We start from the raw sequence: 26,998 nt of genomic DNA, 5'->3' as shown, positions 1-26,998 counted from the left end.
CTCCGCTTCACGCGCTCTTACGCGCTCCCTCTTACGCTCTCTCTCTAATTTTCAACCTCTCCAAGCGAGACGTTTTTCTCTTCTTTACGCTGACGAACAAAGACTTTAAAGGAACTCACTCAGCTCCTCAGGAGACGTCTTGCGCTAACTAGAGTGTGAAAAATTTTTTACCAGTCACGTCGAGTAATTCTGAATAATCCTTTGTTCTTTTTATTGTGTTTATGTTTTATCGCCCAACCTAAGTTTAATCTCACGAGTGATCAAAGCAGGTGAAACTTATTCGTGGCCAGAATAAGATATTACCCCTTTAGATTAGTTGATAGCGGATATATTAGCGTTATAAACCGACTTCTGAGGGCACAGCTCCTGGAGACTCGACTGACGAGCTAACCACTCTGAGAAGCCACCCCACTCAGGGGAAAGACCAGCCAGGCCTGCAGTCCTCCGCGGAAAGGGAAACCCCGACCGACGTCACCACGTCTAAGACCGAGAGTGTCTGACTCAACCTGGAAGGAATCTCCTTCCCAGCGAGCCTACCTTCAATGACGCGGGGAGAACAAGAAGCAACCCCTAGAGCACGGAGGTTAAAACAGCTGGACCCGACGGCTAGGTGAAAACGGCAAAAAGAGTAAGGAAGCCAAAATTCATTCACTCTCCAGAAGCTGGTGCCTAATTAAGTCCCATGATAAATTTATACATTAAGTAAAACCTCAGTTAGCAACACATTAGTCACAAGTCCTAGTGCCTAGCTTATCTTTAAATTCAAATCGGCTTCTCCTGCGTTGATGCCGTGAGATTTTGAGATTATGTTATGTTAAGTAAATATTCTTTTTGTTAATAAATATTTCCATTATTTGAAATCACAGTGTGTGGAGTCTGTTCATTAAAAGTCTGAAGATCCTGAAGAACTCACTTAGCTTGGCCATTATTCATTCTCAAACTAATTAGTAACGTTTTAATTACTTAAGCCAATTATCAAATTTTAATTATTATCACTAGTCAAATATCAGAAATCATAAGAGTTTGAATAAGGTCAACGCTACAAACACAATATATAAATATATATAATATATATATTTATATATATATATATCACGGTGTATATACAACATACACTACACCTAATTAGTGTTAATTGGTCTTCCAGCTGTTCGTTATATGCTCAATTTCCTTTTTTCAGCCACTTATTGCTACTTGTCCCAACTTTTTTGGGATTTGTTGACACTGTGAAATTTTGAATCAACATATATTTCCTTTAAAATGTTACATGTACTCAGATTAAACTTTTGATCTGCCATCTATGTTCTATTACGAATAAAATATTGACATTTGCCATCTCCACATCATTGCATTCAGTTTTTATTCACAATTTGTTTAGTGTCCCAACTTTTTTGGGATCCGGTTTGTACATGCTGGTAGGTGAAGTAGGTATAAATGAACGAATAATTGTGAGTGTGTGATGCACTGCAATGGAATGGTGCCCTGTCGAGGGTGTATTCCTGCCTTGCGCCCAGTGACTTCAGATGGGCTCTGGACACCACTATGACCCTGAACAGAATGAAGTAGTCACAGAAGATGATTAAATGAATGGACTTTGTAGGATGGTGCTGATATCAAGGGATCCATTAAACCACATTCAAATTATACTAGATTTTTCATCAGCAATCCCTTACCATAGCCATAGCTATCCAAACTGTACTTGTGCCTGAAAAAACAAACAGTGAAGAGTCCTAGCATAAAATAACACCACTGATCTATGGTAAATATACTTTAGTGCAGGGGTGCTCAAACTTTTTAACCAAATGGCCAGCTCTCTGTGATTCAGGCTTTGGCTGGACTGAGGCTGAATAAGGAAACGTATAGAAAAATAATTTACCATGTCATAAAGTAATAATTATTTAAAAATTAAAGTCGTACTATTTCAAGAATGTCACAGTGGATTACAGGACAGCATCTCGTTCCACTAGCACACATACATTGTATTTTATGGTAGAATGTGTGTGAGGTGCAGGGAAAACATGCTTCTTGCTGAAAGGCACATAGTGGACAAATTTTCAGCGCACTCTAATAATTCCACAATGCACAGCAAAAAGTTGTGTATAACCCCTGTACATTAGCAGATAGCGGATAGCCTTAATCCACTAAGTTGTTTGGTTAAAAACCCACATGAGACAGTGTCTGAAATCATTAATAACTCTCCTTAATTCAGTTCCCTATAAGACACTGTATAGTGGGTAATGTAGGAAATACTAAGTATGGAGCCATTTGTCCCGAGAAATGAATCAAACCCAAGACTGAAGGACCCGAAGCTGTGTGGCAGTGACACTGCCTTTAACATCACCTAAGTGCTTTAGGTATTTTAACAACCTTTAAGGTTTGGATAAGATGGAAATTCCAGCTTTTATTAGCCACTTACCACTCAGTTCTTTATCTTTCACGATTGAAGTTAAGTTTATGTTTGTAATAGAAAAAGAAGTCAAATTTCAGACTTTTGCCAGAAAACAAATGCTTAAAAAAAGGGACAAAAGCCTGCCGTTTTGGGGTTGTTTACATTACCATAGCTACATTACACTGTGTTCTGAAATCCTTCCAGATCAACCAAAAAAATGTGGCTTTTTCCACATCAGAGGATGCTTTACAATTGAGGTGCCTCCTTTAAAATCACCTGACAGCATGGAACAAAATTTAAAAAATAAATTCTTTGGATGCTTCTTTGTTCAATGCCTTAATTAAAAACAGGCTATTCAGCATGACCATAAGACAAAATCACCTCTCTTGTTTTTCATGAGCACCCAGATGAGAGAAAAGCCTCTTTACTGTGTGACAGAACAGAACGTGCTCTATACATGCTGTTTTAATGAACTCGACTTGGCAGATGAGTGAATTCAGCTTAAATTCTAACTATTCAATGTTTTTACAGTGTGGCTATTGTAAAATACAATATACACTGATCACTAAAGAGAATGATCCCCATAAAATTTAAACAGGCATTTGTATATAAAATATATAAAACATCTTCTCTCTATATCCAAATAGGATTAATCTAGCAACGCAGATATTAAAATAGCATTTTTGGTGTTGGAAACTTACGTGATGAAGACAGATGAAGCAATGAGTGTGGCTGTATAAAAGCCCCGCTGGCAGTCTGCGTTTTTGCGGTGCCTCTGATGCATCTCCCCACCACAGTTATCACAGCAGCGGCACAGGCAGAAACAAAAGCCCACTAGCGGCATGAGCACCACAAATACAATCCCCAATACCGCTAGTACGATGAAGCCTATCTCATAATAAATAGCCTGCAGAGACGAAAATGGGGAGGACAGTATTATTTCATATACAAAAAACTGCAAACTTCTTAGACCAACTAAGAAAACAAATTAAAATGATTTCTTAGGGCTCTAAGTGAATTACTGCTTACTGAATACATTAGTCCTTGACTACATTTGGTCACAAGAATCAATTTTAAGGCACTAAATTTTACTATATTACTTTTAATATAACTAAAAATACTGCCTGGCATTATTTCATATGACCCTCAAAATACCATCCCCACCAAAAAAAAAGACTTACATAATGATTTATGAGAATCATTTGTCAATAGTTAATGGTCAATTATTCCAGAACACAACATTTATTGGTTCCTATTTCTTAATCATTCTCTGTTTTCTTCATGGTTGACCTTGCTGATACCATCCAAACCCAGGACTGCATGATTCCAGAATTGGCCTAGCTATCTCTCAGTGGGTAGGTGTCTCTCATTCACGTCTCATCGAACCACCATATTACATTGAATTTTATTTAGTTGTGGTTGGTGTCCAAATAGATACATTCTCACTGCACAAACTGACTTAAATAAATAATGTTCTCAGCAGGACTAACAGCTATGACACTTATAATATACTGTACTGCACATGAGGAGGTTAGGGCAGCTTTTCTCAACCTCTTTTTCTATCATGGCAGCTTTTAGAAGTATGTAAACGCACACACACACACACACACACACACACACACACACACACTCATCAGCCATAGTTTTTTAAACATTCTTTCTCAGAAATAAACTGTGACAACAGGCAGACTGACTCTGGTTGACAAAGACTGGGTTAAGGTACACTGGCTTCTACCTTTATGGCTAAATAAGCAGTAAATGATCAGAAAGTCAAGAATTATAAGAAAAGAGAGGAAAAGGAATGGAAAGCAAAGATGATAGTTAGAGTTTGTTACCTGTAGCGTTAGGACAACATTCTCAGGCTGTTGCAACATAACGTTGGAGAAATAGCAAAGACAGACAGAAACATTTTCAAGATTTAGTCATAGGACTTTGATGAGGGTAAAAAAACATTTGTCAGTCATTACAGCTAACATAACTAACTCAATACACACACCTTCTGGAGCTCTTCTGGTTTGATTCCTCCCATGTTTTGCTGTAAAAGCTTCACAATGAGATCTGCAATACAACAAAAGGTCTTCAGTTAGATTATGATCTATAATTCCAAACTGAGAAAATGTACTTACGGATAATTAAGTTAAAAAAATATTTAAAAGTTTTACCTAGTGTTGGGTTTTCATTTAAAAAATTCATGATTAAATAAATATTAATTTGAATAGTAATGGCAATAAAATTTATACCAGCACCCAGTGTTACTCTGGTATCATTAGATCACTGCAGAAATGAAATAAGGGAAACACAGCTGAGAAACATAAAATTTCATTGGAGCTGATAAGGATGGCAGAGAACGAAAGAGCAGTGACAGTACACGAGAAGAGAGAGAAAAACCAAAGCAAGGCCATGAAAAAACAAGAACAAGAAAACAAGGCATGATAGTGAAAGCAGGAAGAAAACAATATATATAAACTCCCTAACTAATAATTCATTCATTCTTTATCTGTAACTGCTTATGCAGTTCAGGGTCGTAGTGGGTTCGGAGCCTACCCGGAATCATTGGGTGAAAGGAGGGAATACACCCTGGAGGGGGTGCCAGTCCTTCACAGGGCAACACACTCACATTCAATCACACACTCACACCTACGCTTGAGTCGCCAATCCACCTACCAAAGTGTGTTTTTGGATTGTGGGAGGAAAACTGAGCACCCGGAGGAAACCCATGCGGACACGGGGAGAACACACCAAACTCCTCACAGACAGTCACCCGGAGAGGGACTCGAACCCACAACCTCCAGGTCCCTGGAGCTGTGTGACACTACCTGCTGCACCACTGTGCCGCCCCTAAGTAATAATTAGAAATGTTATTTTACATTTTTTTACTGTTTAAAATACACATACAAAATACTAATTGCTGTTGCAGCAAAAACATTTTCAGATCGCACTGGCTATAAGAACAAAAGGCATTAAACCCACTGATCCAACCACTATATGTAATAAAAAATACAAAACAATGGCATAATTCACTTTTATCCACTCACGTATTTACATTCTTTTAAGGATCATGCAAGTCTTCAAATGTCTTAAAAATTCCCATTATATTTAAAAACATAGTGGGACTTTATTTACCATACAAATTATACATTTTTTAATTGTCCAAACCTTAATTTACAAAGTGCGCTGAAGCAGAAAAATCACGCTAATCACTGAACTTAGTGTATGGAAGTCCTAGTATATGGAAAAGTACATTAAAAGAGTTATTAAAATCATCACACATGAATTATGTCTTCTTAATAGTCTGAATAACAAAAAGTCCAAATTGACTCTTTAAGACGTTGTGTTTTCTGAAAAAAACTTTAGGAAGTTAGGTAATCTTTTGCATGATATAAATTTGTAGTTTAGCTTCTTGGCTAACTGATTCTATACACTGCTCACACTGTCAAGTTTGAAGTCTTTTTTTCTGCAAATTTGCTGAAGTTAAACTGTCTGTACATTTTTATCCACAGTTTGACTTGCAACAGAAACTCAATTGTAACTTAAGTTGCATAATTTTGTAGCCCTTTCAGTCTGTGTTTACTTTCATGCAGATAGTTCCTCCCGAACCAGCTCCATCTACAGCAAAAATCTATATTACCCACCTATGGAACAGCAAAAGAGCAACATCCTCATCTCTGTGTTTGCTTTTAAAAGTTTGGAGGGTTCATTGTCTAAAAACTTCCTATATCAGTATCGAGTGCAATATAGAAGTTATTTACATATTTACAAGAATGAGACAGACGAACAGAGAAAATGTGATGCAGAGACAAAGAATGAGAAAAGGAAGAAAAGAAATTAATAGAGACAGAAATTAAAGAGAAAACCATTTTTGAGTTTTTTGGCATTCTTGTGTAAATGTGGATATTTTCAAAAACAATGGCGTTGACGAAAATGCAGACATTTTTGTCTGCATTTTCATTGTGTTAATAATGTTTTTAAAAATATCCGGATGTGTGTGGACAGGGCTTGAGTGAGCACATAACATTAGCTATTGGTTTGACTAGATAATGCTCAGATATTATCTGCCATCAAGAAAATAAATACAGCTGACATGACAAGAGAATAAATGTGTGGCTTAGGTGTTAACCTCAAATTTGCATTGTTACTAACATTACTTTACATATACTTTACAACCTCACTGATAGTATGTTCTGGGTAGGAGGATCTGACAAGTGTAGGAGAGTAACAAATTCCTTTGGAATTAATTTAAATTCAATGCAGTGTGTGTATATTTTTCCTCTTCTAAAAATAAGCGCTGTGTTTTCTCTATTTCAGCCTCATGATGTACTACAAAACACAAAGCCAAAACAATATGGATAATGATAATATTAAAATAAAAAGAGCTTTATCAGAATCGCTATCGTTATTGGCAGTTGTGTATCAGAAACAGATCAGAACTGAATAAATGTGGATCAGCTCATCAATAAATAAAATATTAATATATTGCCATCCTTAACCCACATTTTTGACACCTAAAAATAGGCCTGTCACAATAACTAGTCTTTTGTGCATGATATATTGTCTCAGAAAAAATATTTAATAAACTATATTATTTTAATTTTAAGAACATTTTATGCAATTACACCCCTTTAAAGAACAATGAACTTTTAGCAAAACATAGTTATTAAGAATATTCAGGTATTGGATTTGGAAAATTAAAAAAAGTTTCAAAATATTAAATAAAACACAAATAAAAGAAAACCCCACTTTTCAAACATATTGATATAATGGCCCCAGAACAGAGAGACCGTAGAAAACCAAACAGAAGAGAGCTAGTGGTTAAAATACTAGTGACATTCTTATGTAAACAAACATGCAAGAAAACACCATGGGCAATATTAAGATCAGCAAATATCATTGAAGAAATGCCAATATATTGTACAATAAGTCAATAATTAAATTGTGACAGGCCTACTTGAAGAAATATTTTGTATTTGAATCAAATGTTAAAACTCCAATTTATACCAACTGACCATTTAGGAAACAGGTTTATTTCTGCTTGTATGCCCCACCCACAACGGCCCGTTGCAGAAATTGATAATACCGTACATTTCACCTGAGGCTGTTTGAGGCAGCTTTGCTTCATCAGATGTTCAAGAGATGTGACATGAATTTACTTATTTTTCCACACATCCAATATAATTTTTCCCAAATGTGAGAAATATAGTACTGTGTTTGGAAGGTGTCCCAGCAAGCCTGTTTAACCTGTATAGCTGAGCTTCTAGGTCAATCTCATCTATGCTAGCTACTGTAAATTTCGGAAATCTCTCTACATAATAGTTCTGTGTATACAAAATATCTTGTTATGGTTAGCATGAAATATATTTTTTTAATGCTGTTTTTAATTCTGAATATTTTAATGAACTTAAGTTTCTCTCATACACAGACATGGTTATATATATATATATATATATATATATATATATATATATATATATATATATATATAAGCACGCCATCTTAAATCACATGGTTTCAGATCTCAGACCAAACCCATCTGAATAAGAGCTAACAGTAAAGACTTTAACCTTTTGTGCCTGCCTATCTGTGTCTTCTGTGAATCATACTGTATTTAAAATACACCCATGACCTAACATGACCTACATATAAGCAGTCACAACACAAAGGAAAAGCTGATTATCCAATAATCCATACATTCTGTATGTCTTATAACCCAGTAAACCCCATGACCCCTTATTAGGCCTCCATGATCTTGAAAGTCCATCCAATATTTATTTTTGCTTTATGCTCCTGTAACGGCTGCAACTGTGTTTGAAATTTGGTTCTGTTGGTTTGGAGTGAACAGAGTAGCATTTTATCTCTGGTTTGACATATACAACATCACACAAAGAAAAAATCTCTTACAGGTCAATTTACTGGTAACTAATTTTTTACATCATGTGGTATTACATGATTGTTCAAAGTAATGCATATGTTTTAAGCATGACAAATGGTGTTAATTTGCAATTAAGTTTACCACAGGGTACTGTACTGATGTGAGTTTCATATTCCTATGTATACATAAACAAACAAAATAATGCTTGGGGGTCCTGGTTATCTAATTAAACAGGGAACAAACTTGCCTGGTGTGCGTTTCCAAACTATATTTACACTGTCCCAAACACAAACTAAGGGTTTATTACATATATATATGCAATGACTAAATTTCTTCAAAATGGTCATCAGTGGATATAAAACCAGACTAAAGCATATATTTATTAATTCTCTAAAAGTGTGTTCCATTTGAACTTGTATCTCAGAATTTCTGAGTTACAAGTAGGAAATTTCAGCTGGAAAACTCTCACAAGTCAGATTTCCTACTCAGAAAGTCAAGAGAGCCTCACCGGCACTGACTTCAGAATCCAAGATGGCTGCCCACACATCAACGGTGTTTAAAAGCAGTAGTCTCATACAGTATATTAGTGCTTCTATCTGTGTCTCATTAAATCGGTTGTACACATAGTAATGTCCAACTTCTATATGTAAACTTATTTCCATGGGGTTTGGATGAGTAAAATACCACATAACACGCTTTTATCAACTAGTATTGCTACAGTTCTCACCTTTGACAAGCTAACAAGAGTGGACCATAATTTTTTGCAGAATGTTTAACAGGAACAAGGTCAACACAGGTGTGACATTATTCCCAGCACTGATATCTAATTTCTTAGGTAAATAGAACACAGCACAGAGTTATCTGTGGCTGAGCATCAGCTTGTCCAACAGTTCAAGTGATTTTAAATATTGCCATCCCGACTATACACCGATCAACCATAACCTTATGATCACCTCCTTGTTTACACTAACTGTCCATTCTCTCAGCTCCACTGTACCCAAAAGCACTTTATAGTTCAACAATCACAGACTATGGTCTGTCTCTTGTTATGCATACTCTGTCTTGCTCACTTTGTCTTGTTCTTCAATGGTCAAGACCATACTGGTCCTACCTACTGAGCAGATATGATTTGGGAAGTGGATCATTCTCAGCACTGAATTGACATTGACACTGTGGTGGTGTGTTAGTGTGTGTTCCGACATTGACAGAGGACGCTGTTGGCTGGATATTTTAGTTGGTGGACTATTCTCAATCCAACAGTCACACTGAGTGTTTTAAAAAACTTGAGCAGCTCTCGTGTGTCTGATCCACTCATACAAGTACAACACACACTAACACACCACCACAATGGTGTGTTATTGCAGCGCATAACTGTATTTGCTCTGTCAGGGTCCTGTGGTACGAGATCACAGCTCAGACAATACAACAACTCGATATGCTGGCTTCAACAACTTTATGAGAGAAATATGTGGATTTAATGAAGCACAAGAAAAAGAAGACACTGCCAAACTTCTCCCAGCAGTTGTATGTGTGTGTGCGTGAAAGAGAGAGAGAGATTTAATCCATATTTCAGCATAGAAAACAATGTCATCCACCTTCTGACCTCAACTGTAATGACGCTGTGCCTAATAAAAAACGCTATTACATCACTAGACTCTGTAAAACTAGTGAATTATGGAAAGAAGTTGTGGCCAAATTCGGTAAAATGATTAGGCACAGCAACTGCTATAATATACCACAGAGATGGCTTCAAATTACACAGCAGCACTATTGATAAGGAACAGCAACATATTGTGTAAACTATTGTGCAACAAATTGTGTATATGCAAGTGTGTTTTTCAATCTGTCCCAGAAAACTTAATCACCTGTTGAGACTAAACAGTAGAATTCCCTGGAGATCAGATAGTGTTTATCTGGATCGCTCAAGGCATGTGTTTGGGAACAGATGGATAGGTGCTCATCAGTATGCAGTGACACAGATGTGTGAGATTTTCCCCAGCTGTCATAGCAACTGGAAAGCTGGACATAAGATGCCATTACTCCCAAGCACTCTCAGATACAAACAAACTTAAACATTAACAAGAATCAGACCTACAACTGGGCCCATGCCCAGTGACAGTAACCCAAGCTGCTACAGCAACAGCCTCCATTGATGGCAAAAGCTGCAGGACGTTTATTGATTCACTCCTTGAAGACCATAGCAAGACAACATTAATGAACATTAAAGTCATGTTGAACAATGGGTGTGCAGAGCAACAACAGGGGCAACTCAACTACTGACACAATCAAACAGGCAGACAAGTCAAAATGAGGGTCTAAACCAATTATACAGGATGGGCCATTTATATGGATACACATTAATATAATAGGAATGGTTGGTATATATATGGTTGGTGAGTGGGAGAAAAGGGTTGCGTTGACAATCCAACACAATAGGTAGCACTTTGAACACATTTTATAAGTGGTCAGAAACTTGTAAATAACTCATGAAAAAATAAGGTTATGTTTTTCTTGTGAAATTCCCAATAATTTAATGTGTCACATGACCCTCTTCCCATTGAAAAAACAAAAGTTGGATCCAAAATGGCCGACTTCAAAATGGCCACCATGGACACCATCCATCTTGAAAAGTTTCACCCCTCCCATATACTAATGTGCCAGAAACAGGAAGTTAATATCACCAACAATTCCCATTTTATTAAGATGTATCCATATAAATGGCCCACCCTGTATTGATATCACTGATTTTTGTTTAATGATGGGATTTACACTGCCCAGTGTAATGATTACAAACAGTTAAACTGTTATATACAATGAAAGAAATAACACAAAGTTTGTCCATTTTAATTTTAATTCAGTGTGTATAATTTACATAAAAAAAGAAATGTTAACAAAATGAGACTCTGTAATAGATGAACAGATCTGAAAATAACAGATTAATCTAAGGTCACCATGTTCACTGACTGGTGATGTCACAGTCTGAAAATGGTTGGGGGAAAAAAAACACAAGCGCAATAGTTCACCGCAGTTATGAGTTTAGCTCTGAGATTGGGTTATAAGACAGAGGAAGGAAGCTGAAGACAAAGTACTCAGAGGACACAGGTATGAGGCTTTAGCTGGAATTGTGTATGCTTTGAACCTCAGTTCACTGGAAAATCATCTGATGTGGTGTGCTAAACCATTAGTGTCTGTTAGCTAGCCAGCTAACTAAAAAGTTAACTTCTAAACAGTGTAGAGACATTTTTCGCTTATTTGTAACTTTTCTGGTCCTCCAGCACCAGTCGCTGAAATTTGCTCTCTCAGAAATGTTATTGTCAACACGTGTGTCACTAAGCACTGTCGGGCTGTGCTGAGCTGAACTGCACAGTGCCAAAAACCCTTTGTTGATGTGTGGTAAGAAAAATATGAATACTGCCCATCCCTAGTGTAAACTCTTCCTAGAACATTTGTGGCTGTTAATCATGCAAAGGAGTGAGATTACAAAGAGAACAAAACTGAATACTCCCCTCTCTGAGACCTTTCTGAATGAGCTCAACATAATCCACGTCAGGTTTTGAGTGTGAACCAAAAATCCAATATAATTTGGTCAGAATGCAAACAGGCCCACAAACCACAGAGCTGAATATCAAATCTAATTAAATCAAATTTATTTGTATAGCGCTTTTTAAAACTGATGTTGTCACAAAGCAGCTTCACAGAATTCCAGTAAGACAAAGATTTGACATGAAATGTAAAAAAAAAAAAAAAAACAGGTGAGCAAGCCTGGGGCGACAGTGGCAAGGGCAAGGAAAAACTCCCTCAGCTGAGGAAGAAACCTTGAGAGGAACCAAGGCTCACAAGGGGTGACCTATCCTCCTCTGGTCAATCTACTGGTAATAATAGTTAGGAGTCCGTGAGAACTTCAGTGTAGGGGCAGCTTCAAGGCCGAAATTAATTTTCTGAGAACAGACAATAAAAGCCATCCTTAGATCACAGACTATTTATTAAAAAAAAAATACGTTGAAATGATCAGCCATCCAAAATTACACTTCATGGAATTTATCCAATTAACTTCAAAATTGTGATAGGCTAGGCTAATATATGAGGAAGAACACAGTTCATGTTCATTTATTTTGCTTTGCAAATAACAGTATAAAAGGTATATTACAGTTAGTTTTACTTTTATTTTTATTATATTAGTGTTTTTTGCCATGTTGGTTATATACTGTTGCAAAATATTCACTGATACCACTCATCTTACAAAACCCTGTTTAATTTTAATTTAGACACTGTGCGACTTTGTAACAAATGGTTCAGTGTGTGCTTGTTTACACTTAGCCTTGTGTCTCTTGCTTGCTCCAAGTTGCAGCTTTTACAATGATGATGGTAGACTCCTCCTGGAATAGTTTCTACACAGAATCTCTGGCAAAAATGTTGATGGCATAAATAAACAAACCAACCAAACCACATTACACTCTTTCTTTAAAATAAAAACATTAAAATCTGTTCCCCAATATGTGAGCCCTTCAAAAGCCTGTTTATTTTTGTTTTTTATATTTTGTTTTAGAACTCTAGCACTAACATTGGCTGCAGTTTGTGTGTGTGTTTGAATGAGGCAGAATGAACTGTATGAAGCGGCATATGGTTAATCCTCTTTACAGGGTCCTGCTACTGGGCAGTTAAGCGATCCCTCTTTTCTGCTTGTATTTTTACCTCTTTCATTTTCAATTTCAATCTCTTGCGCTCCCTTTCTCTCCCTCTATAATCCTCAATCCCCCTTTTCTACCTTCCTTCCCACTCCATTTTCTCACACAAATTCTGCTTTACCTCACCTTTCTCCCCTCATCCCACTCTCTCTTTTCCTTTCTCTCCCAGCATGGTGCTAGAAAGTAGCTTTGCTTGCATAAGTAAAAGCAACATTTTTTCAGACATAAAAACACCATACACCAGCGCACACACACGCACACAAACACACACACGCACACACACGCACACACACACTTGCTCAAATGCCAAGGATAAAGAAAATATTATTTTGGGACAGCAGCGTTGAAAAGGCTGCATGGATAGGCAAGCTGATACTCAGTCATAGGGTGTTTCTGGCAGTATATAACTGTTCTAAAACATGCTTTACTTCACTTTTTTGGGCAAAACACCCCTCATTTTTGGATAAATGGTCTAATCCAGTTGTGCCATGGACAAAGCAACTACATATCAGGCTGATTTTAGCCCATCTGTCCCAAAAATGGTTTACAGTTTGTAGATCAGATAAAAACCCTTTTGCCATTAATAGCTGGTATGTGGTGTTATATGCAGCAGACACATTAGAAATAATTACCATAGAGATCAGTCTACATATCTCATGCCAGGGAAATGACGTTTGAGAAAACCTCATAGGCTACACAAAGAAGGCATTTTTTACTTAATAATTTTTTACTTTTAAATAATAAAACAATCTCTGATATACTGTAGTGTAACCTATAAAAAAGGACAACACATATCAGAATCTCCATCCTTTCTATCACTGTCAAATATGGGTCATAAAAAATTAAGCTCTATGTCAAATGTCATTGAGCCAGAGAGGGGGGTCAGACCATCGACTTGAAAGAGAACAGGTGCACAACACTAATATTCTATATTCACTGTCCTTTTAATAAACTCCACTGACCATAGAGGTGCACTATGTAGTTCTACAATTACAGACTATAGCCCATCTCTTGCTCGGCATATTTTGTTAGCCCTGAGGTAAATGGATATTTGTATGCAAAAGTTGAGACAATTTAAATGAAGGACTGATTTCTCACGTTCTTCCTGGTAGATCTACATTAGCGCAATTTCACAGACTGTCCTGTCTAAAGTGACTTACAAAGGCTATAAAAATGTTTCACAATCAATATTCACTCTTCCAAAGAGAATAAAGTCTCAAGTATAATGGTATATAAAACTCACACTTTTAAAAGGCCTCAGACCTAAATCTAGAAGTCCATTGTACAACAGAGCCCAGTTTTCAACAATCATACACCCAAAGCCTATGCCCTCAGTGCCAAAATATATGTCAAATCTTTAATATCTGTTTGTACATATATATTGTACATAATGGTTGAATTTTGATAAGTACCAGGACAAAATCCATTTACACGCCACACAGGGGAGGATAAAGATGATTCAGAATAAACACTGCATGTAAAGGGCATCTGGGGCTAAATCTGGGTTAAATCTGGAAGCACTCCCTCTGTCTCAGCTAAGATAAATCTCCCCTAATAATCACTGATCACCCTGCAAGATTAAAATAATGCACTATAATTACACCACAGATAATCACTCTTGATATAACTCCCTTATGTCATGCATGTATATAAAGGGGCAAGAAACATATGGATAAAATACAAAGCTATTTGTTAACAAAAAGGCACAGTACAATAATTGAGGTCCTAAAACTGTGCAGAGATCAGAAGCCAAAAAACACTTAAACAATCAGGCAAAAAGTGATGGGATGTACTGTGCAGAGGCTTTGGAGCATATATCAAGAAATCCAGGAAGTCTTTTATGAAGTGTGTACCTGTGTATTTAAGGGTGAAGCCTTCACAAGTTCAGGAAGCGGTTTAAGTAATGGCATAATTTATGAACATATATGAAGTGCAGTGGAACCCCACAAAATTCGCGAGTTAGTGTTTGTAATGAAGTTTCGCTAATTTGCCTGTGACATAGAGGAGCTTGTTCACCCTCCCCCATCACCCCAGTATGCATAACGCCAATCAATATCCCATATTTGGAAAACATTGCAACAGCTTTAACATAAACATCTTATGTCCTATTTGATTTATGAACATGACTGAAATCATTCCAAAACATTTTTTGACATTAATAAACCTCTGTTATAATCACACAAACATCAAAAACAGATTAGATGAATGACTTAACTACACAAAATCTAATTAAGGTGTTTTTATTTCTTGACAGTGATTACTCCCATGTTGACACTGTTGCAAGATAGTCAAGGGTCCATAACAAATAGTTGAAATGACAATACAAGTTTTAACCCAAATGTGGGGTTTGTGTTCACATTAAGCCTAAAGAAATTAACCTTTTCTGATTCAGTTGGATGGAAAGCTTCAAAAGGTCCATGAGGCTTCATTTGCCAATCACTACAGGCAACCATACTAACAAGGGTTAGACTGAGAGACAGAAACCCAAGAACAAAAACAGTGTCAGAAGCACAAAAATATAAATCACTGAAAGTTGCTTAGTATACACTGAAATACACAGAAAGAAGTTCACAAGGTGGTTTAAATAGCCAGAGACCCAGGTGTACCCAATGAAAACTGAAATGATGCAGTGAACCTGACTGTGACTGGCAGTAGAGTGACTGAGACCTGCAGGAGGATGCTGGGAAATGTAGTCCTGAGGCTCATTAGACCTAGCAGGACCTTGAAGGGTGACAGAATCAGCCCAGTTGCTAGTTCACTCCCCACAACCGGCAGGAAATTCTACGGCTGAAGTGCCCTTGAGCAAAGCACCTAATTCCCAAAAAATGCTCCCTGGATGCTGAGGTGGCTGCCCACTGCTCTGGGTGTGTGTGTGTTCACAGCCCCTAATCACTAAAGCGACTGTGTGTTAACTGTCATGAATGAGTTAAATGCAGAGGTCAAGTTTCATTAATGACCATAAAGCACGACTGATGCTTGACATTGTAAGTTTTCTCAGTATACTTAGGACAACATACCTTTACAACAGAAGTGCCTATTGTATAGTCAAGGTAAACAAATCCAATTTTGTAAATTATACTGTTGCGTCAGACATGGAATATGGAGATGGGGCTGGGGGGTCTTGGACACATCAGAACTCACGAGAACCACTATACTTGCATCACTGCACCCCTTAAACAGTTTGAGCTGTTTCAGGGTTTTTACGGAGATATGTACGGAGTTATGTGTATTCAAGTTTGTTTGTGTGATGGACTGTGTTTGTGTGATGGACTGTGTAGTTTTGTGAGAGGTGTGTGAGAAGCTGGTCAACCTGCTCTAAGGGTGTGAAGCATTGAATAAATCCCACCCCACCCTTGTTTACACTAGTGCCAATCTCTGCCCTGTGCCCTTGTTTTCTATGCCCTGTTAAGGTGTAACAAAGAGTGTCCTTGAGTAGGATGGCCTTGCCTCCAGTCTCCTTCTTTGAAGCTTGATACGGTATATTAAAAGCAACCTGAAATTAAAATGGACGTTGTTTTATCATCAGTTAATTAATGCAGCAACCTGCTGCATCGGTTGTGTGTTCACTGCCCCTAACGTGTGTGAAGAATTGCTCACTAGTGTCTGTTTGTGTGTTCACTACCACAGATTGGTTCAATACAGAGAAGAGGATCAATAAAAGCGATTTTTCTATTTCACATTATTGCCAAATATGTGTCATGAGTACAGTGGGAGAATGTCATACAGTAAGTAGAATAACACCTAGGGGCACCACCAGGGATTTTGGGTTCCATCAAAGGATTTTACCAATTGGCTGTGTCTGATGCAGTTTGCCCGGGGTTGGGGGTTCAGATTTGTGTACATTTAGGGAACACAACTGGACTTTAACACCACTGTTGTACCTTTAAAGGTGCATTTACACTGTCAAATGTAAATGTCAAGTCTGGTAGAGTCTTGTGCATTTCTAGCCTAGTTTTAAAAACGATAGGGTTGAAATGTTAAAAAAAAAAAAAAAAAAAGTTGTTAACCCACTGAATGGTCACATCCTCCAGTTTAAGAACCACTGGTGTAGTGGATAACACCACTGACTTCAACACAGCATTTGCAAAACTGCATTTGCTTGCATCCATAATATGGCAAGAGTCACAATGCCATCATTGTAACAAGAACAGTAATTATGTGATGGCTCCTCAGGCTTCATTTGTAAATTATGAGGTCCCAGAACAGTCAGTAGTGTTGGGTTCAGGTGGCTGCTGGAGCTCAGGGAGGTTTTGGAAACACCTCACACTGCTGCTTCCAAAACCCTCCTGTATAATCCATAAGGCCTTCCCTGTTCATGGGCATGCATACAGCACCACGAGTTAAGGTAAGGTTCAAAACCGCAAGACAGTTTTATCTGCTTGTCCCAAGCTATATGCCCCAGAGTCGGGTAAAAATAAACATGCATTTGATTATTTGCAGGTAACAAATCAGTGATCATCATGGCAAAAAACAACAACAACAACAATAATAACAAAAAAAAAAAACAAACAAAATGAATCTGTGTGAGTTATTCATACATAACATACAAGCTTCAGTAATCCTCTTATTTTGTTTTAGTGTGTAACTGACTACAGACACAAGCCACATTCTTTTGTCTCATCTTTTCCACCTGTTCATGGAGTAAATTATCTGATGCAGTGGCCCCTGCACTCTGAGAGTGGAATTATTTTTGGAGGACAATATTTTATTGCGACTGCATGCATAAATTACTCATCTGGTTTAGCTTAAAGTTTAATAAAGTAGTTCTCCTTGTCTGAAAGTATGAGTGATCAGTGAGAGTTTCAATGCTGCAGCAAAGCCAAGGTAGAATCCCAAATGTCTCCCTTCACCCTCAGTATGGCACAGTCGGTCATAAAATAACAGTTCCTGCACTAAGGTAGTGCGCTGCATGTTGAAAATTATTTTCAGTGAGCTATAAGATTCAAGTTTTTTGAATGAGTGTCTAATTACTGTCTGTATTATTAGTTGTATTATCTGTGATATGCAATATGTAGGGAGTATAGCGCTACTTTGGGACGTAGCCCGAGTTCCTCTACTCATGAACAGAGCTTTGTTTTCAATTGTGATATGAATAAATGGGTCAGGGAACCATACCTACATTTTTTTAAATGTCTAAATGAGGACTAAATGTTGACAGAAACAATAAAACAATTTAAATATCACAATTTTTACTTGAGCTGTGTGTTTGAGTAATGAGTAGGTCACCAGCATGATGGCTACTCTACACTGTGACCTCAGCTGCAACCCATGAATAGATACGAACAGACAAACAAAATCTTATTTGGGACACTTACCTGCTGTGTGAATGTAGCCTAAGTTGTTCGTAGAAGGCATTTCTGTGAATATGTTGACAACTTTTCATGTTTGAATTTATTTAACATGTGAATGAGGTGTCAGATCCACTAAAACAGGGAAAACAGCCTTCCCAGGCTGTTTTGTCCGAATTTGATATTTTGAGTAATCAATATGAAACACTGAAAGGCATGGCAGGCTGATTTTTGCAATTCCAAATCAATGTAAATTATTTATTTGCAACAAACCTGATATCTGAATGTTTGCCATGGTTTCTCGTGGCTATGTAATGTTAAAGGCTGCATGTATGTTTTGTAGGTTGCATGCATAAATATGGTTAAGTCAGGAGCAGGCACTGCATTGGCAGCATATGGCACTCAGATTATCAGCTTACCTGATTGGGCAGGTGACTCAGAGAGCCCCGCCTAATCAGGAAGATCGGCTAATTGATTAGGCAGCAGGGACTTACCACTGCAATCCTATTCTCCTCTAAATACACACACGCGCATACACACACACACCATTCTGTTCCCCTCCGTCTCCCAACAATCTGCCCTCATATAAACACCTGAGAGAGAGAAAATAAATCCTTGTCACAAAAATATGCTTAGTAATATTTGGTAATGTCTCTTCTTTCTGTAAAATTCTGTTTTAAGACTGATGTGATTAATAAGGTTTTTTCATGTAAACAAACACACAGTGCTTTTATACAGAATGCTTCATACTAAAGCAAATTGCCTGGTCAGAATTGCTCACACGGATGGTGAAATATTGAAATATCCCAAGAAAAACATGTATGTCCAAAATAGTAACTTTATAGGAGAAGGAAAAAACTTAACTTTAAATAGAAGTCAATGTAAAAGTAAATTTAGGAGCAAATCTCTATGTCCATTTATCTTGAAATATTTACACAATACGAAGGACAGCAGCTGTATTCAAAGGATAACGTAATAGTTAAAAAAAAAATCATGTTATTCTTTGGACAGAGATGACATTTAAAATCCATTCATGAGGGAGTGGTACACGGAGGGTGTGTTTGAAGAAAAAAGTTCCCAAAGTTGTTATTTAACACCATTCAGCATTTCATACAAAACTAAGAAGAGACTTTTAGGTTCACAGAGTTCACACACTACTGTAAAGAAATCACAAATAAGTTCTCCTGTAACCATTTTAAATAAACTACTCTGAACCCTGAAATATCTTAATTACCGATGATGTAGAAATTTGAAATCAGCACTGGAAGTCCCCTATAACCATAGGATGCTCTCCTATGACGCTATGAGACCTATCCTGAAGTCAACTCTAAATGTAGGTTCGTACAGAGTTTAGCACTGCCATTATCTGTAAACACATGCTGAGTGCCAATTCCTGCTTGAACTCCTATCGAACTGTCCTCAACCTGCTTTAGGCTCTGAACCTTGTATTTCGACCATAGCAGTTTAGCCTTTTTTTAAACGTGACTAGATATTAGCAAGAGTAGATTACCTAGCATGAACATAAACATGTCTACTCGTAACACAAATACCTAGATCTAAATCGAGGGCTTTTATTTTACTGGAGTAATATTTTACATTGAGTATCTGTACTTTAACTATAAAGTACACATCTATAAGCCACATCTCAGAAACACACAGATCACATGCACTCACTTGTACACAGTAGGCATAGGCACCGATTAGCCATAACATTATGACCATGTCCTTGTTTCTATACTCACTCTCCATCACACCAATGTCAGCTCCACTGATCTTAGAGGAGCCCTTTGTAGTAATTACAGATGGTAGACCATCTATCATTTTGCACATTTAGTTTGCCTGTCCTTCAGTGGTCAGAACCCCCACAGAACTTGTATAATTTGGGTTGTGGATCATTCTCAGCACTGTGGTGACCCTGATGTTGCTGTAGTATGTTGTGCTGGTACGAGTGGATCAGATACAGCAGTGCTCCTGGAGTTTTTAAACCCATCAGTGTTACTGCTGGATTGAGAATAGTCCACCAACCAAATATATCCAGCCAACGGCATTCAGTGGGCCACATCCTATGTCAACAAATGAAGGACTAGAAGAGCTAGGAACAGATGAGCTATTATCTTTGACTTTACACCTATAAGGTGGACCAGTGTGGTAGGTGTGTCTCACAGCGTGGACAGTGAGTGGGCAGTGTTTAAAAATTCCAGCAACACTACAGTGTCTGATCCACTAGTACAAATGCAACTTCCATTAACAAACAACCACCTTAAAGCTTCCACACTTAAAGCTGACATGTAATCTGAAACTTTTCGTGCACATTGGCTGCACGGGCATTAGACATTCAAATGCTCAAAGCTTGCACACTCCGTGAATTTCAGTTCTCTCTGGATGCACGCGCGCTGGAAGCTGAGATGCTCACCTTTTGGGAAGGGGTTGGGCTGCACGACGGAAAGGAGTGCGTGCACCATGTGGAAGAGCAGGCCGACGGCGCCGGGCTCGTAGTACGCGTGCGTCTCGTACACCACCGAGGGCACGTTGCCGAACTCCAGCAGGTCCGGCGCGGGCGCGCGGTGCGTGTCTACGCGCTCACGGACACTGGTGTCGTTGTCTGCGGGCTGCAGTTTGCGTGCCCAGCCGCTCCATAAACCACAGTAAAGAAGCAGCAGCGCGAGACTAGGCGCTTTAAACAGCATCGTTAGACCACACTTCAAAACAAAACCAAAAAATATATATGCCGAGTTAATGATAAATTTAACCCACGCCTCAGCCAAGCAGACCCCCGGAGTCTTTTCTGGACTTCTATGGTAACACGAAGGAGATTAAATTGTTTGAAGAAATGGTGGGAAAATAGGAAAGAAAAAAGAAAAGAAACAGAAATAAGCCCTCCAATGAGTGTGTTCATACGCCGTCTCTCCGCGTATGTTTAGTTGGACTCATCTCTCCAGCTCCTCCGCGCGCTATCTGTCCGCTGGGAGAAAATCTTCCTCCCCTCTACTGGAGAATCCGCGAGAGAGAGCGCGCGATCCTCTGCGTGCGCGTGCCCGTAGGTATACATGAGTGGCGCGCATGCGTAGGTGGAGGTAGGCTACAACGATATTACTCATTTTCTCTGATTCGATTCTGAAAGACCCTCGTCAAAACTGAGGCTTTTAAAACATGCTAACCCAGACTAATTGATTTTTTTTTATCAAAAAAGAGAAAATATTTAGACAAGATTTAAGATTATCTCACTTCAAAGATAAATTGTTTGTAGTGAATACAGGAATTATATGGAGGACTGGTTCAAGTTGTATCTTGTTTATTATTCTAATGCTATTTCCACATTAATGACGTGTATTGGCACAATTTTACATTTCAGGTTACAGTCTTTTAGCAATAATTGTGCTGAATAATATTGTACTATATTCATTAAAAAAACAGTAACACACAATTTAAAACAATTAACTTTGGTTTAGTTTAGTATGTTTTGTCAATGTATTCTGAGTCTGCTGTTAATATATTTGTGTCTTTATTTCAGAGTTTACTTCATTAACTTATGGCTGTATCCATGTAAACCGAATATATTTGAGTATGTTAGTTTTAAAATATTTCACTAACAAATTTCAAAGCATAATTAAATATAACAAAGTATACATAACTATTAGTGTTAACGTATATTTGTATTTTTTGGGAACAAATTGCCCCAGATTATTATTATTATTTAAATAAAATTCCCATATAATTTACTTTTAAATTTACATCTTTTTTTTAAATTGCCTAATGATGGACATTCAGAAGTTTCGGCATGGTGGCTGAGAGGAACTGGTCTTCAGAGTGAACAAAATTGATGAGTTGCTATGTAGAAATATTTAATAGAAATAAAAAAAAAAAAATAGAAATAAACCTATTTAAAAACCTGTCATTACATAACATTTGCTCTGTTCAAGAGTATGTCATGCTCACACATAGTTGAGCCATAGACTTAATTGTGTGGAATCAAAACCTACAGTGTTAAATTGAAACAAAATTTGTTTAAGATTAACTGAAAACTGCAGTACAGTTCTGTAGGTGTAATTCAACACTGGGGATTTTGCTGCGCATAAAGAATAGAGTGGGAATATACAGTATCTTAAATAATAAGCTCATTCACTTACAGAGCCTTTCTGTGCAAGTGAGAATCTACATGTTGCCTGCTCTCTTATATACACAAAGAAAAGTGATCTAATGCACAGGCAGAGCCCCCCTGACTTGGGCTCATGTTTCTCTCTGTATAATAAGACAGAATCTGTGACAATCCCCAGATTTAAACACCATTCAAATCCCTTTCCCCACTGCCTAGCAAATCCAGCCAGTCTTCCATGAAGATAGGAATCATTCAAGCTGTGGCAAAAGAACAATGTTACTTTTTTGTTGAAGAAAAAAAAAAATCCTAGGTGCAATGCCTCCAAAAAAACATGCTGACTTCGATGCATGCACCATTTAAACCTGACTCACAGCACTCAAGCAGTAGCCTTGGGGATATCACCCATTTCAGTTCAATTTTACTTTTATCCAGAGGTGTCTTTTATTCTCTACATGAAATCAGTGCACAGTGGAGTCCCACACAGATCAGTGCAACATCAATTGCAGACTCAATGAAGAAACATATGACATTTTATATATATATATATATATATATATATATATATATATATATATAAACAAAAAAAATAGCCACTTCAGTTACATCAAGTACGTAACTTAAATCATTTTAAAACGTTACAAATTTTCCCTGTTATAGGCCCCGTCCACACAGATTCAGATATTTTTAAAAACTGAAGTTTTTAATTAGCATATTGGCCTCCTGTCCACATGAAAACGGTGTGTTATGTCACTGAAAATCGAGGTTTTCAAAAATGCTCTCGTGTGGATGGAAAAACATAGCTTTTCGAAAACCTTGACATCACAAAGCATGCCTCTCTCTGTCTGAAATTCAAATAGCTCCTCATTCCCTATATAGTGAATTACATAAGGCATTAATCTACAATGGGTCTCACAGCTCCAAGGTCCTGAAGTTGTGGGTTCGAGTCCTGCTCCGGGTGACTGTCTGTGTGAGTTTGGTGTGTTCGCACCGTGTCCTCCCATGGTCCAAAAACACACGTTTGTGGGTGGATTAGCTTCTCAAAAAGTGTCCATAGGTGTGAGTGTGTGTCATCTTGTGTAGGACTGACGCCTCCTTCAGAGTGTGTCCCAGACTTGCACCTAGTGATTCCGTGTAGGCTTGGGACCCACTGGATAAGTGGTTAAAGACAATGAATGAATGAATGATTAAACAAACTACAATGCATACATGCAGGTATCATGAATAATTTTAAAGGATGTTGTATTAGAAATATATAATTCTATATAATTCTTAGACAACAACAGAACGTTTTGATGGCAGCCTTAATAGCCTCTAAGAAATCCATACTGAAAGGATGGTTTGAACCACAAGTATCATTGCTTCCTTTTTGGCACTCTTTTTTTTGGATATCCTTATCCTGGAGTGTACCAATGACAGGTTACATAAAGCAAAAGCAGCAAGGATTATTAAATGGTCAAATGCTATTTACTGTATGAAGAGCTTCAAAGGATGAGATGTGCTATTATGAACAAATCAGTGTCCAGTGTCAGATTCAGTAATATAATGATTTGCGTAGTGCACTACAAAGGGAGCATGGAGTGATTTGGGATTAAACCGCTGTCATGGTGTCTAACTTTAAAGGTGCAGTTCACGATTGTTATAATAATACAAAAACACTTTTTTATAAAATTCAGATGATTTTTCTTCTGATTCAGATGATTTTTCTCTGGTCTTTTTGCATAATTAAACCAGATCTAATATGTTTACGAAGCCCAGTGTCTCTAAATGAATTTAGGCTGGCATGCTAGTCTTCCTCTGCTCATGGAAGAAGCATCTGGAGTTGTTTTAGACAATGGAGAGTGTAACAAACATTGAAAATGCATTCCTTATATGTAACTGCTTATCCAGTTCAGGGTCGTGGTGGGTCCAGAGCCTACCTGGAATCATTGGGCACAAGGCAGGAACTCACCCTGGGGGGGGCGCCAGTCCTTCACAGAGCAACACACACACAGTCACTCACACGTACGGACACTTTTGAGTCACCAATCCACCTACCAATATGTGTTTTTGGACAATGGGAGGAAACCCATGCGGACACGGGGAGAACACGCCAAACTCCTCACAGATAGTCACCCGGAGCGGAACTCAAACCCACAACCTCCAGGTCCCTGGAGCTGTGACCGTGACTCTACCTGCTGAACCACCATGCCCCAAGCATTAAAAATCATGAACCTAAATTAAGATATTGCTTTATTACTGGTCCATAGGTGGGTAAAATAGATTTATTTTTTCTGTTTTGGAATTCTTAACGTAGAATTATCTCCAAACTTGGGAGACAATTAACTGCATTACCATAAGTGCTACAAAACTAAATAGCTCAAGTTTACAAATGAGTTTCTGTGGTAATTCAAACAGTAAATATAAAAAATTAAAAACAATTAAACTTCAGCCATGTACAAACAACACTCGTTATTTCCGTGAAACATATCATTCCACCTTTCCCATGGGCCCACTACCTGTGGGAGAGGTAGTAATCCGGGTCTGGTGCATTGTGGATCGGGTGGCGGTCGGGGTCGGGGGCCCTGGCGTTCTGATCCTCGGTTACTGAAACTGGCTTTTGGAACATGGAACGTAACCTCTCTGGTGGGAAAAGAGCCTGAGTTGGTGCGCGAGGTTGAGAGGTACCGGCTAGATATAGTTGGGCTCACCTCGACACACAGTATGGGCTCTGGAACCAATCTCCTTGAGAGGGGCTGGATGCTCTTTCACTCTGGAGTTGCCCAGGGTGAGAGGCGTAAGGCAGGTGTGGGCTTACTCATAGCCCCCCGGCTTAGCGCCTGTACGTTGGGGTTTACCCCAGTGGACGAGAGGGTAATTTCCCTGCGCCTTCGGGTTGGGGAAAGGGTACTGACTGTTGTTTGTGCTTATGCACCGAACAGCAGTTCAGAGTACCATGCCTTCTTGGGGACCCTAGAGGGAGTGCTGGAGAACACTCATTCTGGGGACTTCATTGTTCTGCTGGGGGACTTCAACGCTCACGTGGGTAATGACAGTGAGACCTGGAAGGGCGTGATTGGGAGGAACGGCCCCGCTGATCTGAACCCGAGTGGTGTTCAGTTATTGGATTTCTGTGCCCCTCACAGTTTGTCCATTACAAACACCAATGTTCGAGCATAAGGGTGTCCACAAGTACACCTGGCATCAGGATACCCTAGGCCGTATTTCGATGATCGACTTTATAGTCTTATCATCTGACCTGCGGCCATATGTTCTGGACACTCGGGTGAAGAGAGGCGCTGAGCTGTCAACTGATCACCACCTTGTGGTGAGTTGGATCAGATGGCGGGGGAGGATGCCGGACAGACCTTGCAGGCCCAAACGTGTGCTGAGGGTTTTCTGGGAACGTTTGGCAGAGGAACCTGTCAGAAAGATCTTCGACTGCATCCCGAGTCAGAGTGAGCCATGTTCCGGACCTCCATTGTTGAGGCGGCTGAACGGAGCTATGGCTGGAAGGTTGTCGGTGCCTGTCGGGGTGGCAATCCCCGCACTCGGTGGTGGACACCCCGGGTGAGGGGGGCTGTCAAGCTGAAGAAAGAGTCCTATCCAGCCTGGTTGGCTCAGGGGACTCCGGAGGCAGCCGACAGGTACCGAGGAGCCAAGCTCCTCGGTACCTGGCTCGTCTGTCACTGGGGCTGAAGTGGCCAAGGTGGTAGGGAAACTCCTTGGCGGTAGGGCCCCGGGGGTGGATGAGGTTCACCCAGGGTTCCTCAAGGCCAAGGATGTTGTGGGGCTGTCCTGGTTGACACGTCTTTGCAACATCGCGTGGACATCGGGGGCAGTGCCTCTGGACTGGCAGACTGGGGTGGTGGTTCCCCTTTTTAAAAAGGGGGATCGGAGGGTGTGTTCCAACTATAGGGGGATCACACTTCTCAGCCTCCTCGGTAAGGTCTATGCGGGGGTACTGGAGAAGAGAGTCCAACTGATAGTTGAACCTCGGATCCAGGAGGAACCATGCGGATTTTGCCCCGGTCATGGAACACAGGACCAGCTCTTTACCCTCGCTAGGATCCTGGAGGGTGCATGGGAGTTTGCTCAACCAGTCTACATGTGTTTTGTGGATCTGGAGAAGGCATTCGACCGTGTCCCTCGGGGTATTCTGTGGGGGGTGCTCAGGGAATATGGGGTACTGGGCTCTTTATTGGACTCCGTCAGGGCTGCCCATTGTCACCGGTTCTGTTCACAATTTTTATGGACAGAATTTCTCGGCGTAGCCAAGTGGCGGAGGGTGTCCGGTTTGGTGGTCTCTTGTTGGCTTCATCGAGCCGGGACCTCCAGTTTGCAGCCGAGTGTGAAGTGGTAGGGATGAGGATCAGCACCTCCAAGTCCGAGTCCATGGTACTCAGTCGGAAAAGGGTGGAGTGCTCTCTCCAGGTTGGAAGTGAGATCCTGCCTCAAGTGGAGGAGTTTAAATACCTCGGCTTGTTCACGAGTGAGGGAAAGATGGAGCGTGAGATTGACAGGCGGATCGGTGCAGCGTCAGCAGTAATGCAGGCTCTGTACCGGTCCGTTGTGGTGAAGAGAGAGCTGAGCAGAAAAGCAAAGCTCTCGATTTACCGTTCAATCTACGTCCCAACCCTCACCTATGGTCACGAGCTTTGGGTAGTGACCGAAAGAACGAGATCGCGGGTACAAGCG

The 26,998-nt window shown here is 39.2% G+C and overlaps 1 protein-coding gene across 1 annotated transcript in view; it reads right to left on the bottom strand.

The window, feature by feature from the left end:
* prom1b (prominin 1 b) overlaps positions 1-21,182 on the bottom strand; it is a 68,699-nt gene extending 47,517 nt beyond the window's left edge. Inside the window, exons 1-4 of the mRNA XM_066660047.1 lie at positions 20,642-21,182; positions 4,386-4,447; positions 4,225-4,251; positions 3,091-3,296 (exon numbers count right to left, since the gene is read on the bottom strand). Of these exons, the coding sequence (XP_066516144.1) occupies positions 3,091-3,296; positions 4,225-4,251; positions 4,386-4,447; positions 20,642-20,915 (569 nt within the window). The 5' untranslated portion in view covers positions 20,916-21,182. The remainder of the gene's footprint in view (positions 1-3,090; positions 3,297-4,224; positions 4,252-4,385; positions 4,448-20,641) is intronic.
* Between the last annotated feature and the right edge of the window lie 5,816 nt (positions 21,183-26,998).

The sequence above is a fragment of the Hoplias malabaricus genome, chromosome 2 (genome assembly GCF_029633855.1).
Source record: "Hoplias malabaricus isolate fHopMal1 chromosome 2, fHopMal1.hap1, whole genome shotgun sequence".
In the NCBI taxonomy this organism is placed as follows: Eukaryota; Metazoa; Chordata; class Actinopteri; order Characiformes; family Erythrinidae; genus Hoplias; species Hoplias malabaricus.
This window is presented reverse-complemented; position numbering and strand designations above follow the sequence as displayed.